Source organism: Spinacia oleracea, chromosome 2, assembly GCF_020520425.1.
Source record: "Spinacia oleracea cultivar Varoflay chromosome 2, BTI_SOV_V1, whole genome shotgun sequence".
Classification (NCBI taxonomy): Eukaryota; Viridiplantae; Streptophyta; class Magnoliopsida; order Caryophyllales; family Amaranthaceae; genus Spinacia; species Spinacia oleracea.
The window spans coordinates 70,313,560-70,339,748 of NC_079488.1; the positions used below are offsets into that span (position 1 = coordinate 70,313,560).

The 26,189-nt window shown below is 35.5% G+C and overlaps 2 protein-coding genes and 1 pseudogene across 2 annotated transcripts; 1 reads left to right on the forward strand and 2 right to left on the reverse strand.

Annotated features, from left to right (window-relative positions):
- Positions 1-6,001: 6,001 nt before the first annotated feature.
- LOC130467508 (probable CoA ligase CCL7) lies at positions 6,002-10,028 on the reverse strand (annotated as a pseudogene).
- A 4,710-nt stretch (positions 10,029-14,738) lies between these two features.
- On the forward strand, positions 14,739-16,898 carry LOC110796376 (uncharacterized). Its single transcript, XM_022001437.2, has 2 exons — positions 14,739-15,096; positions 16,432-16,898. The coding sequence occupies exons 1-2, from the start codon at positions 14,779-14,781 to the stop codon at positions 16,702-16,704; spliced, it is 591 nt and encodes a 196-aa protein (XP_021857129.1). The 5' UTR covers positions 14,739-14,778; the 3' UTR covers positions 16,705-16,898.
- A 401-nt stretch (positions 16,899-17,299) lies between these two features.
- Positions 17,300-21,650, reverse strand: LOC110780461 (protein FAR1-RELATED SEQUENCE 6-like). Its single transcript, XM_056836032.1, has 5 exons — positions 21,627-21,650; positions 19,239-20,788; positions 17,749-18,871; positions 17,521-17,601; positions 17,300-17,431 (listed from the first exon to the last, which is right to left on the reverse strand). The coding sequence occupies exons 1-5, from the start codon at positions 21,648-21,650 to the stop codon at positions 17,300-17,302; spliced, it is 2,910 nt and encodes a 969-aa protein (XP_056692010.1).
- Between the last annotated feature and the right edge of the window lie 4,539 nt (positions 21,651-26,189).

Here is a 26,189-nt window from a genome sequence, read left to right on the forward strand (position 1 = left end):
AATCGGATTCGGATTCGGACTTTTTCTTCTCGGATTCAGATCGGATTTTATCCTTTGGATCGGGTCGGACTCGGTTCGGATTCTGATGTGATTGTCATCCCTACGTACAAGTGTGCAACTCATTCCCAATTTGTTACTAAAATGCAGACTAATATTGTTTTTGATGGCACGGAACTACTAAAGATGGAAAGGATGCAAAAAATAAATACAGCGAGTAGTAAAATTCCATACATTACAGCGAGTAGTAAAATTCCATACATTGAGCCGCACACATTACTGACATTGATTAAGACATTTGTGTGGGAGTAGAGTTGTGCAACTGTTCACATGTCATCATAGCAATTAACAAAAAGTCTACAACACATGGTAAAAAAGGTCACGTCAAGGTAAATCTTGATCTCCTTATCTTTATTATCATAACCGAGAAAACTCCTTATCTGTACACAAAATAAGTTTTTGCATTTTCCACCATGTTGAATGTGAAATTTTAAAATAATATTTTTTTTGTACCTTTCAAAGGTACGATTACGATTACGGATAAGTATCTGTTAGATTTCGAGTATCCTTTATAATGCATACGGAGTATTGATTTGGGATATATAGTACATTATATAATTGGTATTACAATAAACTTTTCCCTTCGTTGCATATTAATTTGTATATAATTCGAGCATAAAGTACGTGACATTACATAATTTGTAAATGCATTATACCATAGAGGCATAGATTGTCCTAATCAAATACTTAACATAGACCTTACACTGATAGACGACATAATTTGTAACTAAGTAGGGAATTAGATCAACCAACCACAGGTAGATTTGGTATCCTAGACACTACCTCTACCTCAGCAACAAGGCTAACACAGCAAACATAATCCACGAGATCACCAACACCGAGGAAAGATTTTTCTCAGAACGGGCGCAATTCATTAACCAATTCTCGTATGACAAAGCTCGTTCTTGATCTCCTGCAACTCTTCTTCTGCACTTTCTTTCTTCATATGGAGTTTTTTTTTATTTTGTCCTCCAAGTAACGGTTCTTCATCTCCAACTCAGCTATCTCAATGTCCTGCTCCAGAATCTTAACTTCAAGATCATTATACACTGGGATTTTTTTAATGCAACCTCCTTCCATTACCCACTCAAAAAATTTGCATGCACTTGGACCCTGAAATATAATCAACGCACTTAAATTTTTATACCATTTGAAAACAATACATTAGTCAAGTTATTGGAAACTCACAGGCCAATTCGGACACCCAAAGAATTGCTTGCCAGCATTGACCCCATTTTTAGCTGTCCGAATAACGGCAACTTCCTTGCAATAGCAAACTAGATTCGTGTTTTTTCCCTCGGATTCGGTTGACGATTTTTGAGAAAGTTTAGAACCACTAGCCATTTTTTTGTAAATGAAGAACCCAAGTTTATGAACTAAGTCTTTGGAGATTTGGTTCAAAGATTGATGCAAATAATGTTAATATATACTTCATTTTCATGTTCTCCAACGGTCGAAAATATCTTCACAATGATTATTTAAAATTCAAATTTGATCCGATGGATTGATGAGTTGTGCAAATAACATGTCCACTTTTTGCAATCAACTGTTTGTTTAGCTTATAAGTTGTACTCCGTATTCTGTTTGTTGAAACAACTCCAAATTCAAAGCAGCACACAATGACCAGGTTAACAAGTTACAATTCGCAAACACAACTTTTGTATTCGCGGTCCGATTTAACGTGCAGTGTTCGAAAATAACGTCTTTGTAAACACCTGTAAAATAAAGTTAACCCATATTATATATAGTTTAATCAATTAATTATTCGTATAATGATTCTTTTGTGGTCAACATGACATTATGCTATTACTTTTCGATTACATTCCTAAAGGAGTTCTATCTCTCAAAATGTTGTTATTTTGGCGCCAAAGTTTGTGGGGAAATGGGCGGGAAAGGTGATGTTATTTGGCGCTAAACTAAGTCCCATATGAGTATATAAACACTCCTGCATAACCTAAGAATTTAATTGTGTAATTGGTTTCCACTCATTATTCTCAATAACCAATCTTAGACCAACCATGTCTCTATCCCATGGTAACACTTTGCCTACGTACTCCTTGTCTGACTCGTCGGACTCCAACATTCCTTTATTTGCAATAGCATGTAATGGCTCTAACAACACCTCGACCCCCTTTAGCCCATCTAGCTCAAATGAACTCTATTCCAATTCTGCCAACTCTTCCACGTCTTCCTTTAGGGCTCTATATGGTGCACATGAACCTGAATTTCTGTCCCTAAGATCATCACCAGGTCCTTTTTGTCAATGTCAACCCATTCAATTTTCACCACCATCACTTCCTTTTAACATGGTGACTATTTTGGTTAGAAGCACGTCAGAACATGACCAAGGTGTTCAATATGTACTCCATCCAGAGGAAACTATGATTCGTGTGTACAACGATTATGCAAACCGCATAGGTTATGCTGTACACAATATATCTATCCGAAGGCGCTTTACACAGTTTCCGATTATGGAAATAACCGTAAAAGAACTTAATATTGAGCATGGGGAGGTGTTTACCGTCGTAGGCCTCGTATGTTATACATTGAATTATTTGTCCCAAATCTTTAGTCTCTTTAGAAATAAAATTGGTATTTATAATTATTTATGTCCTAACATTAACAAATTTGCAGGTGGAAGGCATGAACGTAAACACCTACTTAAAGAGGTTTATTGTGCGTCCCGTTTTTAATGAGCCGATAGATTTTCCAGTCGAGGCTATGGTAACGGACAGACTGAAGAAGGTGTATGCGGATTACGCTGAGGCTATGGGTGCGCGCACCAAGGATGTTCAATTTATGCATCAAGGGAAAATGTTAACTGATTTGCACACTATCAAGAGTGCAAACATAAAAAACAAGTCTATTTTGTATGCTTTTATCCATTAAAAGTTTAAAAATATATGCGCTTAAGATGTTAACTTTTGCCACAAAGATCTGTAATGTCACTTTATTATGATTATTACTGTTTCATGCAACTCGAGTAGTTAGTTCAGTATATCCCATAAATTGGGGGCCTCCATACTACTTTAAGTGTGGTCAAAACTCAAAACTAAAATGTAACCACACAACTGGGTTATGGTTATTAAAAAATGGTTGGAAGTTTCGCTAAATCTCGCACAAAAGTTTCCCAGACCCATTTGTTCACCTTTTCCCCTATGAGCATACAACAATAAAGTTCTAAAATATCCTAATTACAGTAAGAGTATAATTTAAGCTTAATAAAAATAAAAATAAAAATTAAACCCAAAATAAAATTACATAAACACCTTAATATATCAAAGACATATATATCTAGAGATGTAACCAGAATAATAATGGTGTACCAACTAATTGACATCCCTAAATGTGCCGTTTAGTTTACCAAAGTAATCTAAAGGTATGATGTTAAAGTTGTGGCTATATAGAACAAGACGGACTATTTACTATTACGTGGTCTATAAAATAATTTTGATACGAGTTACTAATACTCGGTCCCTGAAATAATATAGAGACGAAATTGTACATAGTGTATAGACGGGTGACATGTAAATATTTCCTGACTATTTGATCAAAATAGAAATAAATAGTCTGATTATATCAATAAATAGTCTGATTATATCATCTAAACTAAATATGAAGGGGTTATAAATCTATAATGGTTATATCCATATGAAACAAATATTAGGGGGCTATAATGGTACATCATCTTGTACGTAAAGCTTGGCTGCTACCCTATTGCGTCTAAAATCAAAAAACAAAATAAACACCTAACATTGTTTACAAAAAGATGTGTGCAGATAATATAAAAATTTGATTTGACATTCCATTGGCACAAATGTCAACAATCATAAAATTTGAAAAATACACCTCATGATGGCTAGTCTCCTACTTTGAGTGTACCTAGTGTCTAGGGAAGGAGAACAATTCTAATGTGCTGTTTAAAAGTCTGCCTCCACTCATAATGAGCTTGTAAAGCTCAGCAGTGGGGAAATGGCACCGAAGAGGAAACAATTAAAAAAGGACTTATAACGAATAGCATAGTTTTTCGATTAGTTCTTAGGTTACAATTAAGCTTATAAGTTTATAAGGTATTGAATTAGATCAATTTAGTTTAATGATCGATTAGACGATTAGTTAGTTGAATACGAGTCAATAAAAAAAGTGCACATTCAATTCTGCAAGACTATAACTATACAGTACTATAGCTAAATTGGAAATACATCTAATAAAGAACAATATGTTAAATGATAACATGTTTAGTTACTTAGTTGGTTGATAAACAACAGTTCGAATACTCGGTTGAACAACGCACATTGAATTATATCTTTGGTTTATAAAGGTTTAAGAAGTACACTTACTTACGAATTATTTCATTTGATTTCTTAGCATGTCGGCTCTGTTTGGTTTGAACGTTTTGAGGCTACACTAGTGGAAAAAATACCTGTTGAGGGGGGCATTTTGGGTTTATTGAGGCGAACAAGGCCCGCTGCGACAGACGTAGCTTCAACAGCTCAGTGATCTGTTGAGGCGGGCTTTGTTCGCCTCAACAGGTGATCTGTTGTGGGGGGCTTTCAAAAGCCCGCCTCAACAACCTCTACAAAAACGCGAAAAATAAGGACCTGTTGAGGGGGGCATTTAAGAAGCCCGCCTCAACAGCCTCCTCTGTTGAGGCTCACTTCTTAAATGCCCCCCTCAACAGGTCCTTATTTTTGCGCCATAAATTCATATGTTGTTGAGGCGTACATTAAAAGCCCCCTTCAACAACATTAATTTTTTTTTCCAAATTCTTTTAAAATATAAAATAGGCGGCAATAACCACAACTAGATATATACTCCATTGAGTATTGAAACCTGTACCCAATCAACACCAAAATAGCAAAGGTATGAATCTGCTTATCTTTGATAAATAAATCATTACATTAACTTCATTTATATTAACCCAAGAGAGCAAAGCGTATATATAGTACGTATGTTTACAATTTTTAAACACCTAGCTAGTCTAACAAATTACAACTAATATTAACAACTAAAGACAAAAGGCTAGAGAGCTAATCTAACAAATGTCTCTAATCCAGCCACTTAGGTGCCTTTAGATCATGCATTACAAACCTTAAGTAAGGTCGTGTTGACTTTCTTCCAATCGACTCGATCCCTAGCCTGCAAGTTGCATGGAAGGAAAATATATATGAGTACCAAAGTTTACACTCACGATATTGTCTTTACATTCCATTGAAGCATAAAATTAAAAGATATAGTTGCAGACTATAGAGATAATTAAGTACGTTGTTGACCTATAACGACCTGATGAGCCTTAAATGTGTATAAATAGATTTGAATGAGTTTTAGAAAGTTAAAACTATGCATATTAGTCATGTAATAAGAATCAAATGAGTCCTTAGGTTCTTTAGTTCAAAGTTGGGAGCGGAAATGTCATTTTAGCTCTAAATATGACCTATAACGACCCAATGAGCCTTAAATGTGCATACGTAGATTAGAATGAGTTTTAGAAAGTTAACAATATGCATATTAGTCATGTAATAAGAATCAAATGAGTCCTTAGGTTCTTTAGTTCAAAGTTGGGAGCGGAAATGTCATTTTAGCTCTAAATATGACCTATAACGACCCAATGAGCCTTAAATGTGCATAAATAGATTAGAATGAGTTTTAGAAAGTTAAAACTATGCATATTAGTCATGTAATAAGAATCAAATGAATCCTTAGGTTCTTTAGTTCAAAGTTGGGAGCGGAAATGTCATTTTAGCTCTAAATATGACCTATAACGACCCAATGAGCCTTAAATGTGCATAAATAGATTCGAATGAGTTTTAGAAAGTTAAAATAATGCATATTAGTCATGTAATAAGAATCAAATGAATCCTTAGGTTGTTTAGTTCAAAGTTGGGAGCGGAAATACCATTTTAGCTCTAAATTGTGTTCTTTCACTTAGTTCTTAATGCTAAAATCAGAATAAGTGTCTATATTTTTAGATGCACGGATGTATGCTTGGATTTCATGGAAATTCCTGATAATCATCCATGTCTCAGGAACTAACACCGCCAGGTTAAATAAACATATTGTACAATTCTGGTAATGCATAGCATTCTATTTACCATTTCATGTTCTAGGAACCGAACCACAGAAATCAGAAATAAAAACAGGATGCTAATTATGCTATTATTCAAAATATGCTCATGCAAGAACAAACACCTGAAAACCCTTGTATTTGATGAGCTCTTTCAGCCTGTCAACCACATAAAGCTGCCCTTCATCATCGAAGTACCCAAGATCTCCTGTATGTACCCAGCCTTGATTATCAATAGTCGACTTGGTGGCTTGTGGATTATTAAAGTAACCTGCAAATGACACAATAATGAGTACTACGTTGGGAAACTATAACCAAAACAGAAAACAGAACAACATTGTGCTTCACCTTATCTCATCGCAACAATTATCTAAGGCCATTAATATTAATGCATTTGCAAATAAATGCGATTAAACTTGTAAAACTATTATTTGTCCACAACTTCACTTTTTCTTCTGTGTAAACGCTGGTTCTATCCATCTCAAAGCTTCATTTTTTGACCTAAAGTATACACTACTGTATAACCAAATATTAGTTGCATGTACAGCTTTCCAAGAACAAGAGCTAGACTGTAAACATATTATTTTTCGGAAACTGCCTAGCTTCTAAACATAGTTTTATTTATAGCTTCCCGGCATAAATCACACAATTCTGTAAACCTACCATTTAAGGTTTCAGATCATAAACATGATAGTAACTTTCCTAGGATCAAAGCAGCTCAGAGTAAAATGCTTACTGATAATCTTCAGTCTACGCAAACGAATATGATAAGGAAAATGTGTATAAAGTCCTTTTTCAATGGGAAAAACAGTAAAACTAATCATTACCTTTCATCATATTACGCGGACCCATATTTCACCCAGTTGCTTAGGATGTATCTACTTTAATTATCTGAGCTCAATACCTGCAACCAACATTCCAGTTGAGCCAGAATGTCGACCACCTAGTCTTGGGTGTTCTATAGAGATGACTCCACATGTTCCTGTCATACCGTACCCCTGAAAGGCACAATGTGAGTCGTATCAGAGAACAGTTTACCAAATAAACCCGCAAGCGCTAACCAAGACGCGAAAGTACATCCGTAAAGTAATACTAGTCAGTTCCATTAATAAGTAACAAGCTGCGGTAGATACTCTACTTCCAATTATCAAATCTTAAGAGTATTATCATCCACGAATTCATGATCATTCACCGTCATAAAAAGCCTAGACGTCTATAATTTCAATATTTCATCAACAGGACAACGTCAGGTGCTAAGTTGCTAACTGCGAAAGTTATACGGGGATTAAGTCAAATATCTATTCTACAAGGGAACACTTGACCTGTTAAAAAAATAAAAAAAACAAGGGAACACTTGACTACTTGAGATCCCTTGTGAAATTGAAAAAGATAATGTCTAAACAAAAATATTGAATCTTTTTATTTATCAAAGCAATCACATACTTCGTTGACCTTTGTTTTATAGAATTACACTATTCATGAAGAATCTTGACGTGTGCAACTAGTATGCATAGATTCAGAGTTGTTAATATTCTTGTAGGAAAAAGAATCATAAAATATAACAAAATCAAGTGAAGTCAAAGAATAACAAGAATTACTCTACTAAATAAACAATAAATAATGTATCATGGGAATATTCAAAGGAAATTTCCTCTTTTTCAGGCCATTAAAAGATAGAGAATTGTTAGAAACCATTTCATACTCATTAAGAATGTGACAGAAAACATCATAAACAATTCTTTAAAAATGATGAAAGAGAAATGTAGTTCAATATACCTGAACTATCATAGCCTGAGGCATAGTGTTAGAACACTCTGCATCATCTCCTTCCCCAAAGGCGCAGCCCCAGAACCAATCCGCTTCAAAGATGAAATATCATATTTCTTGACAGCACCATGCTTAGCCAATGCAAGCATAATTGGAGGAACAACCCACAATCTAGTAATCTTATACTTCTCAATAGCTTTTAACATCAACTCGAAATCAAACTTAGCCATACTAACAACTGTATATCCTTTCTGCAATTGAGCATACAAAATCAAAGCCAGTCCAAACACATGAAACATAGGAACCACACACAAGAACACATCATCGGTTTCGCCCTTGAATTCTTGATCACTTGTCATCATCAAAGACGCAGCAATGAAATTCTCATGAGTTAGTATAACACCTTTACTGATACCAGTTGTACCAGATGAATAGAACAATGCAGCAGTATCACTTTGTTTTATCAAAACCTTTTGAAATTCCACAGTAGACCCATTAACCAAATCATTGAAATATACAACTTTAGAACTCGAATTTAAAACCCCTTTTCCCTTAGACCCTAGAATCAAAGCAGACATATTAAGACCCTTAACTTGTCCCAAAGTTCTGGAACTGTGACAACTAATTTGGGCTTACAATCATCAACTTGTTTCTTAATCTCTGAAACTCTATATATTGGATTCACAGTAGTTGCAATTGCACCAACTGCAATAACACCCAGAAAAATTACAAGGTATTGGATAGAATTTGGGGCTAATAATACTAATTATTCGATCACTCAGTTAGAAAATACCTAACTTCTAATCAAGTTGAACCCTACAAAAATTTATCTGAACTAGAAAAACCACAAAAAATTAACCTAACTTCTATTTTGTAACTGAACTAGAAAAACCACAAATATCAAACCCTAATTTGTAAATTCATCAAATATTGGAACATTAGCCTAAATTCTCTGCATAATCAACTCATTATGCTCAACTAATTGAAGAGAAACTGAATTTTAAGAACAAGCAAAACAAGAATCAATTATAAACTAACCTTGACAGATATATTGCGTCACTGTGTGAAACAGAGTCAACCGAGATAGCTAGAAAGACGACGGTCGGCGGCGACTGTTATGGAAGAGGAGTCGAGGAAGGTGGTGGTGGAGCCGCGCGGTGAGGAGCCGGCAGAAGCGTTGGAAGGTTCTTGCAATTGATTTGTTCGAATAGAGATTTGAAGAGATTTGTACGTGTTATTGGTGAGAGTAACTTAATTGTTTTAAATTTTGTTTTGTGAATATCTATTGAAGCGAACAAAACGAAGCCCCCTTCAACAGGATGCTACCTATTGAGGCGGGCAACATAAAGCCCCCTTCAACAGGGTCTATAGAAGCGAACATAACAAAAGCCCGCCCCAACCTGTTAGTTAAACTTTTGACCCGCGTTGACTAAGTGGTTATTGAGGCTCACTTATATACGCCCCCCTCAACAAGGGGGCTACAACAGGGGTTTTTTCCACTAGTGCTAGTTATGAATGGTTTGAATTAAACGGGATGTAAACGGGATCGGGTTGAAATAAATGGGGTCATTAACAGTTTTCGGGTCCATTCGGTTCGGGTAGAAACGGTTTCGGGTTGACGCATGACGGTTTGCTATCGGGTATCGGGTCTTAATCGGTTCAATATTTTCGAGACGGTTCGGGTTCGGGTTGAATGTTATCGGTTCGGTTAGTTTTCGGGTTCCAACTAAGGGATTATTAACGGTTCGGGTTCTTAACGAAACGGATTAACCCAGCGGGTTCAACAGTTCGGGTTGAGATTTGACAGCTATAAACAAAACATAACCTCGCAATTATATAGTAAAGTCAATTGACACTAAACAGTTGAAAATAAACAAAACGGGTCAACCCAATTCCGACCAATTGACAAACATCGATATAGTTGCTAAATTTTAATCAATATACAAAATTTGAAAAACATCACCCTTTTTTTCCTATGATTCTTCTATTATAATCATTTTAATAAAAAATAAATTAAATCTAAAATCTAAAAAAATAAAGAGGAGTAAAAAAACAAAGAGGATGACACAAAATCATCAATTAAACGAAGTCACTTACCAACTGATATAAAATATGTTACGACATTATTAGAGCATGACATTTTGATCTTAGACATCTAACAACAATTTAATTATCTAATATTGAGAAAACATTATTTATCGTATAGTCCGTAAATGTTTATGTCCTTGATTAATTTCATAACTACTTGATGTTTATTTGCATTCCCATTACACATAATACTTTGTAATGGTTTTATCTAATGCGCTCTTTGCATTCTTTTAATGTCATTTTAATTTTATAGAAGTCCCGTGCATTAGCACGGGCACAAACTAATAAACAAATAATCCTTAAGGAGAACATTCAAGACTATAAATAAGTGGGACTGACACACTCTTATTGTCAGATTGGAAGAAACTTCCAAACATTATTTAAGTCAAGAAACTAATTTTTTTTTAAAATAATTTTCCCTATTAAATCAATATATGACGTTAAATCTATGTAACATGTTATAATGGTTAATTGATGATAATAAGCTAGATAATCAAAAATATTGATTACAAGTCTACCAATCTCATAATATTGTAACAATATTTAGGCATAAATTATGATTAATGTGATTGGTAATAGGATACGTATTATAATCCGGTTTTTATAATAATGAACAATCCGGTTATCTGGATAGTATGTTGGAGATTTTATCGAGTAAGTTCAGCTAAAATCACTTAATTATGAGCACGGAGTCCAACCAACTCCAAGTCTCCATGCACGATTGTCCCAATGAGGCAATGAACCATTCGGACCCGAAAAAATGACCAATTAACCCCCCACAATTGCTTATCATGGACGCAATTGATTTTTTGTCTATCTGCAAAAACAAACATACTATTATTTGGTGCATTTATGGGAGCACGTGTACCCAATCCCACACCCCCCCATTCAAATTCCACTTTAAATGTCAATCCTTTTTCACTTCATCTTCTCTCTCTCCCTTTCTTAATCACTCACAACTCCAAATTCAAACCAAAAAATGGCCGGTAGAAACGCCGCCTTGATGTCCTCCTCTATTGGCGTAATTGGGCCGTCGAACCACCCAATCCAAACACCAAGTAACCAAGCTTTCAGCCTAGGGTTAGGCTTCGACCTCAACTTCCCACCTACTGTGGTTGGTCCACCCACCTACAACACCCAATTCACTCACCAAAACCACTTGCATGTCCCTGATCTAGGGTCTTCCACCCTACCACCGGTGTTTCAAGGCGGTCTAACCGATTTGCCGCCGCTTACTGAGTCCTTGATGTCACCCGTTCCACCATCAATCCTTCCGGCCATGCAATCCGCCATACCATCATACATGATTCCGACGCCAATGATGATCAAAATTAGGAGTGAGGAAGTGGGAGATAATGGCGTCTCGTACTTGCTTTTCCCCAATGATCTTTTTGGGCTTGTCTACGGTGAGTACAGTTCTCGTTTGGGATGTTCCCCAAACAACATTCAAATTATGAGACCAAATGGGGTGGTGGTTGAAGCGCACCGGACGGCGGGTGAACTCCAAATTCAAGACGAGGAGACACTAATAGTTCGAGGCCTCGTAAGTACAATTTCTTTATTTAATTAAAAATTATTTTAATTAATTAATTGTTGACCTTTTATAAATCGAAACCCGTTTGCTTTAATATATTACTTTAAGTTCACAATTCTTTATACCTTTAAGTTTAATTAATTGTTTGCATTTTATATATGATGTTTGAATTTGGGCACAATTTTATTTTGTGATTATGTAATAATTTACAAGTTAATTTGCTTAATTATAAATTGCCTTTAAATGTGAATTTGTGGTGCTTAATTTAAATGTGCTTTATGTATTATTTTATAAATTGTGTTGACTATTTGTAACACACTAAAGGCCATGATATAGGATTTGGTATTAGTTGCTTTATAGTTAAACATTCAAAGTTAAAGTGATGTAATCAACATTAAAAATATTGAGTTTCTTCAATTGAAATGTTGGTGGTGGTAGTTGACATTTTGTTACATTTTTTTTTCAATTTTTATATATTTTAATCACGTAAAAAATTAATATATTGGTTCTAAATAATTGATTACTAAACTTTTAATCGAATGGGTAGATAAAAACGTAATTAGTATGATCTAGTGTGCATGCAAATTCAAGACTATATTTGCTACTAGATAAAGTGCAAAAAACGTTTAGACTATAGTTAAGGTACGTGTGAAAAAGGTATTGAATTAAAGAGGCGTAAATAGGAACCATGATCCCGAATTTTGTTATAACTAAATTATGTCCGCTATTTAAACTTCTATTTTCTTTGTAATACTTTGGACCGCTGTTATGTTTGTCGAAAATGCATCCTTTAAATTGTTAGAAATATGGCCACTAAAATATAATCTAATACCACGTAAGTTGTAATATCAGTTGCAGGGTTTAAATGTCAACACGAACTACTGTTGTTTTAGTATCCGACCCACGGTGGACCGGCCGATGGGGTGGACTGCTAGAGCATCTTTTGATGCGCTAGTGTCCAATGTTATAGCTGATTGGGCTATACTTCTTGGAGTCGACCCATCAGCAAGGATCACTTTGAGGCGTAACTTCGCCGTGCTTCAAAGCAATCACACACTAAGACAGGCTGGTGTTGAGAATGGGTGCACCTTGTATGCATGCATCGACCTCAACTGAAGAAGGGATCAAGGAGAGATCTTTAAATGGGTACGTAAGTTGAAGACTTATGCGCATTATGGTGTAGTGCGTGCCCATTTTTTTTGGCAATATAATGTGTAAATTGGTAATATTAAAATCTTTCAGTTGACAAGTTATTGGACACGAGGTCCTTTTTTTGTATAGAACATCTACATTTTCGGGTCTAGGCTAGTGCCACTTTTGGGGATGTGTGTTATGTAAACACTTGATTATGCCTTATGATGATTGCCCATAATCTATGTTTTGTATTGAACAATATGATTGACCCTATAAGGATAATGTAGTTTAAAAATATAAACTATTTGTTAACGTTTATTAGTGTTGGTGGATGATACAGTGTATTGATAACCATTCAATCAATCCAAGTATATTGATCCAGTTATCCAACATATGTTTTTATGATTACCTTAGAATTTTTTTTTAATGATTCAATTACAGGAATTTGTAATTGGACAACTAAGAATCACGCTCTTAACAGTTCAATTGTTGGACAATAAGAAATCGACATAATAGGGACATAACTATCAAACAAGGGACAATTAGTATTTCCGTTATTATCTTATCCCGGTATGATTTAGGGAATAAATTAAAGCTCCATTCAAAAATGTAGAAGCACGTCAATCATATCCGAATTTGTCAACTAATAGATTAATACATACGAGGACCCCTATCATATTGCCTAATGGCGCAATTACAAATGCAGATCTAAACAAGCATAGCCGATTCTGTCGCAACTACTAGTTTAATAATTTTCTGGACATATCATATTGCCTAAAGCACAATTAAAAACACGGTTTAGGGGGTTAAGACATACCGAATAAACATAAAACCGGAGTCCGTCAAACCCTAAACCCTAAACCCTAAACCCTAAACCCTAAACCCTAAACCCTAAACCCAACGTATGACGTGGCATTACCATTTATATCTTATGTTTATTCTCCCATGCAGAAACGAGGAGTACGTACATATTTGCAACAAAAGTGGTCCATTTGCATGATTTTGCATAAAAACAAAAGTGGTCCATGTGCATGATTTTCCAAATAAACAAATGTGGTCCATGTGCCTTGATTTGGAAATGTTTGTCATGCCAATCATTCCATTTGTTCGTAAGTCAAGGAACATTAAAATATACCAATCATTCCTTGTGTAAACTTCAACGAAGAGAATATATGAATGGGCTTTTATTAGGGGAGAGGACCCAATTTGTAGGGTCCGTGTTGTTGGTGGAATTGAGTAACCAATCTCATTTATTCTCGTTGCTAACCCCATTAAAATGATAGTTATTTGTTTTAAAAAAATACTCCCTCCGTCCCGGAATACTTGACCTGTTTCCTTATCGGGCCGTCCCTTAATACTTGACCTCTGTTTCTAAAAATTGAAATATTCTAACAATATTATATTATTTCTCACTCCCACCCCTATTAATATTATACCCCCTACTCCATACAAAAAATAATTAAAAATTCAACCCCTCCGCTCATTTCCCACTAACTACATTAAAATAATACCCCATTATCAACTACTAAATTAAATTAAATAAGTCATTAAATAACTACATTAAATAACTATTAAATTAAATAAGTCAAATCAAATCCATTAAACTCTAGGACAAACCGGGTCGAGTATTCCGGGACGGAGGGAGTAGGTATTAATAATTAGATACTAAATCATGCACATGTGGTCCATGTGGTTGTTTTTTAGAATATTATGTCAAACCAATCATTCCTAATGTTTTCATTTTCGTCATAAAACATTCTTTGTGTGTGTACTTTTATATACACACAACAACCATTTGTAAAGGAAAGGGCCCAATAGTAGAATATTAAGCTAGATTTATTATTTGCTAGAATATATCAATAAAAATTTATCAATAAAAATTTATCACTAAAGTAATCCATACGTGTACTTTTTTTAGGAAACTATAATACCAAGTTGGGAACAAGTGTTGGTATGTTTTGACAACTTACAACCACCAACCACCACCATAACTCAGACTTTACTTCCTTTATGACATCAAACAACAATAACCTACTTTTCCTACTTATAAATAACATCCAAGCATATTCAACTAATTCCCTACTACAACACATCCTTAACACCGTAATCCCTAAACCATATTTTTTTCCTTGTAATGGTCGGCCCCTCAAGCTCGGATCCGAACTCGTCCAACGTGGTTGATTTACGAGTTCGGTTGCCGGTACCTCCAGAAAATAGCCTAATGACCATCAAGCTCGCGAGTGTGGATCGTGCAGACCCTGGTGTGCAATATGTTCTTCTGCCATCCCAGACCCTAGTTTCGATAAGGGAGGACTACCAGGCCCGACTAGGATACGGACCATACGAGCTCGCAATTTGTTTGTTTCAAGAATATGCAAAAAGTCTCGACGAGGAAATATCCGTGGCAGAAAACGAGATCAAGGACGGAGAGCTTATATATGTTCTTCCAATGGTAGGTAAACGATGCCCTCTTTTTTGTTACAAAATTTGCATGTCTAAAATCTAAGTACACAATCCTTAATGACACGTTCATTGCATGTCTATTTTAAAAAATTAGAAATAATTATTTATATTTATAAAAAAACATTCACCTCCTAACAATGGCGGATCTTCGTTAGGTCGGAAAGGGGCGATCCATCCATAAAACAAATTAATGTTAACAAATTAGTATAGGCAGAGGCGGACCCAGCTAAGGGCCAGGTGGGGCACGTAGCACCCCCGGAAAAAAAAAATGGAATTTTAAAGATTTTGTCAATGTTATTACTAGTTATATAATATGTACATGATGGTAACAAATAGTGTGCTTGCTCCAGTGGTCTGTGAAGGAAATGCAACTGGCCATGTAGTGGTGGTCAGGGGTTCGATTATTGGAACCAACAAATTTGCTTTACTTTTTTCTTCCTTGAACTTTTTTTCTTTATTTTCTATCCCTTCCACTTATTTGTTTCTTTTTCCTTCATTCAACTTATTTGTTTCTTTTTTTCTTCCTTCAACTTATTTGGTGTTTTTTCAAATCATTTTATCTAATTAGTCAATAAATTTTTATTTTCACTAACTATCATTAGTGAAAATCATAAATCCAAATATTTTGCACCTCATTTAATTGGACTATATTACTTTTTCTTCAAAAATGTCCTCTCTTTTTTTGGCAAATTACCAAAATGGAAAGAGTAATAAGAATAAAATAACTTCCTTTAACTACAACTTTATTCCCAACTTTATTTTATAGCATTTTAGTGATACATTTAAAAAAAAATCGCAAACAATTTTAACTTTGCGATGTCTAGAATCAACTACACGAATTTGACATTATAAAAAAACCTTAAAAGTTACCCACTTTTAATTTTTTATATAAAAAATTATAATAATGTATAAATGTTTAAATAAATAGGTCCAAAGATGTTTTCCATTTTATTTTTTTATTTTACCCTACGATAGTACATATACTCCCACAGATTAGTTAATTTTGTTACTTAATTTAATTTCTAAGTCCTCCTACAGTATATCTACTGCCACAGAGTAGTCTATTTCCTCCCTAATATTATTTTTCTAATTATTAGAATATTATACGATTGATTCTAATGATATTGTGGAAAGTTATCATGCTACTTGGTGTTAGTACCAAGTACCAAGGCCCAAACACCATTTGGCCCACCTTGAAAACTAGCACCATTGTGTGGGCAGTCCCATTTGGCCTTTATGCATATGTCTCTTCTTTATGGCCTTTGGCCCATATGGCATTTTAAGTTTACTCAAGAATACTTTACAATATGTCTCTTATTTGTAGTATGATGATATAAACGCGGACACTTCCAAGGTTAGATTCGACATTTTACAAGAGGATATGTTTGGGTCACGACTGTATGCAATGCGCCACAGAGTTACAACCAAGATGCAAACTGTGTACCAGGAATGGGCCAACCACATTAGGGTTCCGGAGGGTAGGGTTATGTTGTTTAGCCTTGATGAATTCGGTAACCGCAAGCAGATTTCACGTTCATCGACAATCCAAGCGGCACGTATAACCAACCACTCTGTTATTACAGCAATGACATTATAAATATGCGGTGTTAACTTGATTTCGGAACCATGTAATATGTCTACAAATTATGCTTTATGTTTTCCGTGTTGTGTTGACGGTTTATGTTTTTCGTGCTTTGTTAGTAGGAATGAACGATGTTAATTTTTTTTTCCGGAATCATGTATTATGTATTGTCAATTATGCAATACGTGTTATTCGTTCTTTGTTGATTAGTTTGATTTATGAGATTCGGATTCGAATTCCATTTATTGGACAATATATGTATATTACTTCCACATATATTAAGGCCCAACTTTTTAGGCCCAAGATCTGGGTTTTATCTAATTCCCAAACATTATCAATTCTAAATAACTAATGTTGGTTGCCCCACAAACTATAGGGCCCAATAAAACTTAATTTCACATGGACATCTTGCCCAATATTCAATGGCTTTGAACTAACATCCAAAACAACGGCAAAACATCACGAAATTGTCCAAAAACCACGGCCTTGAATATCATTTAGGAATGAATGCAAAACATTTTGATAATTGTAATCAATATTGGCTCAATAAGTTGAACGTGAATATCTAACAGTGGTATCTGGCTTCAGACCATCCAATGTAATTGCATATCTAACTGTGACTACTGCCTTCACACCATCCAATGTTATTGCGGCTCAATAGAAGATCATCATCAGAAACCACAGATATAGTCGCCGTATTTGGTGTATTCCCAAGCACTTCATTGGATGGGTGTCTAAACACCTGAACAAAGTATCCAGATTAGTACTAATAATGAATAAACTTTTAACATTTTTATCTTATTATCAATTTCCCGAACAATGATAAAATACCTTTAACTTCCCGACGCTAGCTTCTGTTGAAGGTCCATCTACTCCGTCATCGACCGAACCCAACGCATCCTTATTCATCACCTAAATTATAGATAGGTTACATCATTATTGATCACCTAAATTATAGATAGGTGTGTATATTCCTTTTTCAGTTACTTCATACTTCAAATGGTTGTATAAAATATTTAACACATATATCAATACAGTGGTACTAGAATAGAAACAAACCTTGGTGGCTTCCTTTCTTTTTGGCTTCCAATTGTTATTCTCACCTAGAGCCTTGTGTCTTAAGATAATAGGCCTCCCGCGTTTCTTCTTGCTCCTACTCGTGGGATTCTTAATATTTCCCTCTGCCGTGTCCACTTCATATTGGTATTGCATTGATTCCAATGGCAATAACATATGATTTTTTTTCACAATCTTCACCCGTTCCCTAACCGCGATTTCTAGCACTCGCAATTCATTCACAACAAACTGCATAGTTTGTTCATCGACACTTGCTTCCTCACAAATAGGTTCAAATTCAAGCATTATCTTATCAAACCTTTTAGCAACTTCCGTCTTTGTCGGATCATAGGAACCAACCGTAACATGCATATGCTTCCGATACACATCCTTCCGCCATCGCCGAAGGATGTATTTGTCAGGAATATTAACCACAGAGTTTGTTTCAAAGACCCGAATACAGTGCCTACACAGAATACCCCTAGTCTCGAACAACTTACATACACAAGATATTTCCATTGGACTCGTTCCAAACTTCACTACGTAGAATTTCTTGTATTTCGTCAATACCTCTTCACTTTTGCCTTTAACAATGATCCACACACGGTCTTCCATCAAGTATTCAAAGTGTTTATCCGAAATCTGTTTCTCCTCCTTCACAACACAATAGAGAAGCCTCTCACATTCTCTCTGCACATCTCTAAACTTGTTGTCCGTGTATATCTTCTGGAATACACTCTCAATGTGGAATCCAGTAACCAGTTTACGAATATACTTCGCACAATTTGCGTCCGCATTTTTCTCATCACTACACCTTTTATTCATAGCAGCACAATATTTTTTGGGAAACTCAAACAAATTTGTGCCTCTCTCCAAAAAACCATCGAAAAACGAATTTATTGACTCTACCCGCTGCGTTGTCTTCATGCCGGCCCAGAAATAATTGTTTAAAAACGCAGGCACCCACATCTTCCTGTCCTTAAACATGTCACCCAGCCAATCCTTACTCTTAGTATGCTCTTCAACATTAAATTCAACTAACATATCATCCCACCTACTCTCAAACTCCTCTACGGATAGGCTCTCATACACCACCTCTTTCATCACCTCTTTTAACTCTGCATACCTAAACAAATCCATAAAATAGTCAGCATCAAAGAAGTACATTAGAATTTATAACACATTCTATTATTAGTATAACATATTTTCCTAACACTTTGTTTTGTTCTCAAGTATTATCTTACTTTCATTAACATCTCCCTAAGAAAACTTTTTAAAACGTTTATTATTTCATCCTTACTACTATCATAAGGTAAAAAATTACTATCTGCCAACTTGTTTTACAATTTTTGTTTTGCTATTAAGTACTATCTTTCACTATTTACTGTCTACCTGCACTACATATTTGCCTGCATTACATATTTACGATAAATGATATCGATATTTTAAAACTAAACTTTAACAAAAATGACGTACGGGAAGGTTAAGCTTACCTAGTATGAGTACCGAGCTTGGCTGGGATTTTGTTCATTATATGCCATAGACACCAACGATGTCGAGTTTCAGGCATTACTACTTCCAAAGGACGTCTCATAGCCGGTGCCTGGTCAGTTAGGATAGCAACAGGACATCTACCCCCCATGCATATGCGCCACTGCCTAAACAACCATGTAAAACTTTCAGCATCTTCATGGGACATCAATGCACAACCAAGCAACAATGACTGGCCGTGATGATTCACTCCGACAAAATTAGCAAAAGGGAGCTCATATGAGTTGGTTAGGTATGTACCATCAAAGCATACTACCCCCCCAAAGTCATCAAAGGCAACACGACTCCTTGCATCAACCCACATAATGTCCTTTAGACGACCTTCCTTGTCAAGTCTGTGGGCATGGAAGAATTTATCGTTGTCCTTTTGCAACCCCTCAAAATAGGCCATCATGGCATTCGCATCCCCACCTTCCATTTTCAACCTTCGTTCAGTGTGTACTATGTGTGACATGTCTTTTTCAGTTAGGATTACGTTTTCAATGCCACCAAACCGTTCAGCAAGATTAGCCCTTACCTGTGAGATCGGGGCACCACAATCATAACTTGTTATTAATCTTCCCCTAAAATGGTCTGTCACATTGGCCATTCTGTACTCTTTCACTCCCTTCCACTTGCTGGGAGTTGGCTGGTGGTTAACATGTTCTAATACGACTTTTCTAACTACCCACTCACCATCCCCATTTACACTAGCTCTCAACATTGCAAGACAATCGCACTTCTTTGACTTCCTTGTCCTCTTTGACGGTGGCTCAGGTATTGCACTACTCCCCAACTCCATATTATTTGCTCTCTTCTTCGCCTCCCTCCTCTCTCTCATATCTGGGGGACCATAGCACTCACACCTCCATGTGGCAGCAGTCAGTTGTTTGTTTTTATTCGTCGTACCTTGTGGCCTACACACACCAAATCCCTGCTGTTTACCATATCTCTTATAGTAATCCTCAACATCCGCCCAAGTTCCAAAAATTAGGCCTACTGTGAGGGGGGGGGGGGGTACAAGTTCCTCGTTTGTGATTTTAGAAAGGATACCACCGCTCTTCACATGCTTAGGAGTGAAACATATTCCATCTTCCTCTGTAATAGTGGTATTATTCCTCCTTGGAGGAGTCACGTTGGAGGATTGTATAGAAGAACCACCAATTAACGTGGTGGAACAACTCTGAGGGCTAAGACAAAATAAATTAACGTCTAGGTTGCTATTATGTGTATTACGGAGTGGAGTGACAAAGGATGAATTTTGGTCTACGTTGCCATTGTGTGTACTAAGGTTTGGGGTGACAAAGGACAGGTCAGAACTACCAACACAAGATCCAAGTGGAGATTGAAGACCATAACTTTCAATAACACCCTTTCCACACCGCGATCCATGAATAACACCAATATGCTCCTGGGAGGCTACAACAACATCACCCGATTCAAGAGGCATTTGTTGAAGATCATGTACATGATCATTATTATTGTTCACATACTTATCCACCCCGATTACAACCTGTAATAAGTGAATTACACAGGTTTAAATCAAAGCAATATGCTTTACTACCATCATATTACCGTAATTATTCACATCAATTCCTTAATTCATTACAAAATCTTAAAATTTTTTTTTTAGATAACAACATTTTTTTATTATGGATTTTACAGCTTTCCATTCATTGGCATTATACAGCTTTCCATTCAAGGCTAAACAACATGATATCATTTTATTATTCTTATTTTAAATAAAATGATTAATATAATCCTTATTTTAACATTTCCTTTAATTTTTAAATTTTCCTGATTTTATATTAAATTCCTTAATTCATTCATGGCCTTTAATTTTATTATTACTTTATCTTTTATTTTTTATTATTTATAATTATATATAAGAATTAAGCTTATTTCAAATAAAGTGATTATATAACCCTAAGTTTGACATTTCCTTTAATTTTAACATTAACACACAATGAAATTTCTTACATTAGTCCTATTGTTAAAAAATTTCTCACCGATTCATTTTATAATAAATAAACTTCTTCATCTTTAATGTTATTATTACTTTATTTTTATTTATTCATCATTTTAATTTTTATTAACTTTTATGGATAATTCCAAAATTAATAAGGGTCCCTTTCCTTTACTATTCATCATCTCCTACTCCAACCCAACCCCACACACAGCTTTACAAGGGGCTTTACATAGGATTCCAAAGTTAATAAGGGTCCCTTTACAAATGCTATAAAATTAAACAAACAACACAGAATCACCACAAAACAAGGGTACAACATAACAAGCAACAATCATCAAAGATACCATGAACATCTAATTCTCGAAATATATAACATTTTTACCTCTTCTGAAACAAGATCCGCCATTTTCATACAATCCACCTTCAATATCCACTTCTAATTAGGAGAAATAGCAGGGGGGCGGCGCAAAAATATAAATTTTCAGATTGATTTTTGCTGCTACAGGAACCCTAATTTTTTTGGGGTACATAATTTCAGAAGTTTCCCCAATTCAATTTTGGAATGAAGGTAAAAAACATTTGAAATTCAAATGGAGACGGTAGATGAAACTCTGACAAACGAGGATGAACAGCAACAAAACGGCGGTTAATTCACTTAACTTCCGTCTACAAACGCCCGTCAAATCATTTTTTTCCTTTGTCTTTTATTTTTCAGCATTATCCTACCTGTCTCCCTTTTCTTTCCAATTATACCCCCGGATTAACGCTGCTGGTTAATCTTTAAGTTTGATTGGGGGGGGCCTCGTATTTTCACCTATAAGATAGGGGATTTTTATTCCACACCCGTATTGGTTAAAATCGGCCATATTTATTATGTAAAAGTACATGTTTACCCTTAGTTCCTCCCCTCCTCACCTCTGCCCAACCACTCCCAACTTTCGGCCACCAACTTATTTTCCACCACCCACGGATTCTCTCCGACCACCTTCCACTTCCCACCCTGACTGCTCTGTTACTCTACCAAATCCATCGGAAAATGATCTCGCCCTCACTGCTATGTTTTTCTGAAATAAAGTAAAAAAGCAAAAAAAAAAAATTTGCACAGTGGCGCACACAATTCGTGCCAGCGTCGCGGAGACGGCACAAATCTTGTGCGCGACCACCATGTTTCCGGCGCACAGGTTTTGCGCGACCACCATGTTTCCGACGCACAGGCTGTGCGCGACAGCCGTGTCGCCGATGCGAACTGTGTGCACCACCGTGAATTAAAAAAAATCACCATTATTTATTGCCCCCGATGACCCATTCAGTGACAGTTGTTCATTGATGCGGTTGTCAAAATATGTTATTTATGTAAAATATTGTGTAAACATTCTCTAGAATATATTAACCTATACCTAGCAAAATAGTTATCAATTAGTCAAATGACCTCCATAATTGTAGGAGTGCATTTAGGCAATTAACCTTGTATATAACGTTGATAGGTCTTCTCTATCTTCAACCTAGCAGCAATGTATCTGCCCGATGCGTGGAGTGATTGGGGATGGTGGTGGCTATGACCTTCTTTTCCCTTCCCCTTATTTTCCGGCAGCTAATGAGGGCGGTGGGAGAGAAAATGCAGTGAGGTCGGGAAGTGTAGGTTATCGGAATATTGGTCGGAATAGCTGTCGTAGTGGAAGTTTGTAAAAGAGGCCTTATTTTTTAAAAGGGCAAAATTGTACTTTCATTCAATTAATACGAGCGATTTTAGCTAACGCGGGCGTCGAATAACGATACCCATAAGATATGTGCGCCCAATACATATTTAAAAAAAAGGAAAATGAAAAAGTAAAATATTTTTTGGGGGAAAATGAAATTGAATAGTGAAACATACATGGCCAGAATGCCATGTTGGACCTAGCGATGTGGAAAGATTGAGCTGCTCTCAATTCCTCCTGTTCTTCCCCAAATCGACTTTTTCTTCCCCAATTCTCATCCCAGGTTCTTCAATTCAAACAAACTACTGATGAACCTCAAACACAAACAAACAAATTGAGTGCAATCACAAACACATTCAACTTATCTTCTTTATTTTAGACGGATTAATGTTATCGCGATGACTTCGAGGGAAATAGATCCAGAAACTGGGCGTTTACTAAACGACGAAGAGAGGCCGTATGAATGGAGGTGGGAATCTCAGTGTTCCGATGATGAACAAGATCCGATCAGGGTAAATGGAGCCTTTGTTTGATTGTTTTTCTCAACTCGGAAAATTAGGGTTTTTTAGGTATATAATTTCGTGTATTTCGTGTTTAATATGTTAGTTATGAATGCTTTGATTTCTATGCTATAGTTATGAGGTTGGAATTCCTTCCTTAATATGTTAGTTATGATGTTAGAATTTAAGAAATTTATGAAATTAGGAACAAATTAATGAAAGTTATTGAATAATACTTATGTTTATTGAATAATAAGTATGTCTATTGAATATTCATTATGTAATATGTGTTAATAATTACTCTTATGTGTATTTAGTATTAATGAATAATAGTTAGGTATGAGTAGTTAGGATTATAGTTGATGGTAGTTAGGATTATAGTTGATGGTAGTTACTAGTTAGGATTATAGTATGTGGATGGTAGTGGAATTATTTCACAATGTAATTGAACCTGTTATTTCTTTAGATAGATATTAATGCAAGTTAATTCAAATCTGACATATATTGTGAATGAAAATGATAAGGAAATCAAATTAAAGCTAAAATGATAATATGCATTGGCAATAGGTGTTTTTCAATATGAAAAAGATTGTAAGGATTGAAAATATGTGTATGTTGTTAATTTTAGGATGGGGGTGATGGTTTCAAAACTCCCTCCAAGAAAGTGGTATTAATTGCCTATGGGGAGGAAGAGGAAGTTCCTAAAGTGAAGGAGTGTAGGAGGTATTTTCGTTGCTTTTTCCCTTCCAACAGGGGCGGTTTAGAACCTTTGTATCTTTGTATTTTGAAGGAGTCGCCACCAAATGTTGTTTGGAAAGACCAAAAAGTGACTCTATTAGGATAAGGCTTTGAATCTTAGAAACGGATGGGTGAGATCCGGGCAAGGGAACGAGATGCTTATTCCGCGAGCTTTAAAAATAATTCAAATGCGTGGCACACCATTTTCGAAAATACCCTAGTTTAGACTATGTGGGTTTGAATTTAGAACAAATAGAATTTCTACTTTGTATTGTGACCACTTTGCTTTAAAGTTAATTTAAGGGAACCTAAGATCGGTTTGTCCAAGAAATTATTTTTATTAAGCGTGGTGTAACCTTGTATTTTGTTGTATTTAGCATGTTAGGTGATGAAATCAATAAACAAGAAAAGCAACATCACAATGGAAAATAGGTGCAAAATTAGTAAAGTACAAGACCATCTAGAAGGACTAGGCAAGTAAAGTTGCGGAATTGAAATTGCATAATTGAAAGTGCGGAATTGAAATTGCATAATTGAAAGTGCAGAATTGAAATTGCATAATTGAAAGTGCGGTATTGTTCTTCAATAATTGAAAGTGCGGTATTGAACTTGCATAATTGAAAGTGCGGTATTGAACTTGAATTTTAGCACATGAGATCCGAACGCCAAGCGACTCCTTAAGAATAAGTGCGCCCGACACGGATTCAAAGCAAAAATCTCTACTTTAGGTCAAGTTGCTCGACCTAAAGTGTCTTGGATTTTGAACATAGAACTTGAACTTGAAAAGTTTAAATCTTGAAATATTGGACTTGAAATATTGAACTTGAAATGTTGAACTTTGAAATATTGAACTTGAACTTGAAATATTGAACTTAAGAGTCTTGAATCTCAAAGATTGGACCTTTTAATGTTGAAAAGGTTTGATCTTTGATATGTTCTTATTTTGAAATGATCATAGTTTAGGGAAGTGATTACAAACAACCCTAAACATCATTGGATCTTGAAACTTGAACTTGAAATTTGAAAAGTGGAGTCTTGAATCTCAAAGATTAAACCTTTAAATATTAGAAAGGCATCATCTTTGATTACTCCATGTTTTGAAGATGATTCTAGTTCAAGGAAGTGATTACAAACAACCTTGAACATCATTGAATCTTGAAAGTTTGCATTTTTGTATCACATAAAGTTTGGATTTTGTAAGAAATGTATGATTGTTGTAAGTGACACTTTTAAGATTAAAAGTGCCAACTTACTAATCATTTTTTAAAGAGAAAATCAAGAAAACATGATTGATTAGGGTGGGGATTCGGAATTACCTAGTTAGGTTTAGGCAAGAATTCCTTTTAGAGCTCCCAATTGCTTAGAACTTGGAAATTGTATGAGATTTTGGAGGATTTTTGTATTTTGATTTAAGTGGCAATTTTTGTATTACGACGTTGTGTTTTCGATTTTTCCCTCCCCATAATGCTCAGAATTAGGGGTTTAAATAGGAAAATTTGCTGCTAAACGCCAGCTCACGCCAGCGTATCGGCTCATTTTCACCTTCATTTTCACCTTCATTTTCACCTTTCTCTGCCTTACTTCTCTCTCTCGTCTTAGAAATCCAACCACTCACCAACTTGGATTTGAAATTTTTAAATCTGATACGTAGATCAGATTCAAAAACGTCCTTCTTAGCTTGGGAAGGTTCAATATGAAATTGATTCTACACAAACAAATAAACATGGAAATGTTAGTTAACATGTATAGTCCCGAGCATATAGGCCCGAGTGCAACACATCTGGTTTTTGATCTATTCAGCAGCTGATCTGCAGCTGAACATATCAGCTTCTAATCTGTTGTTGCTGATCTGCTTAGTTAGAGGTTTCCAAGATTCATTTCAAGTTATTTATGCACATCTTCGGGTCATTTGGCTCAATATAAGTCAAATTTGCCCCAAAATGAGATTTTCGATCCCAAATATCAACAAATGAACCTTAGTGAAAATTCTAAACCTGTTTTATGTTTCAT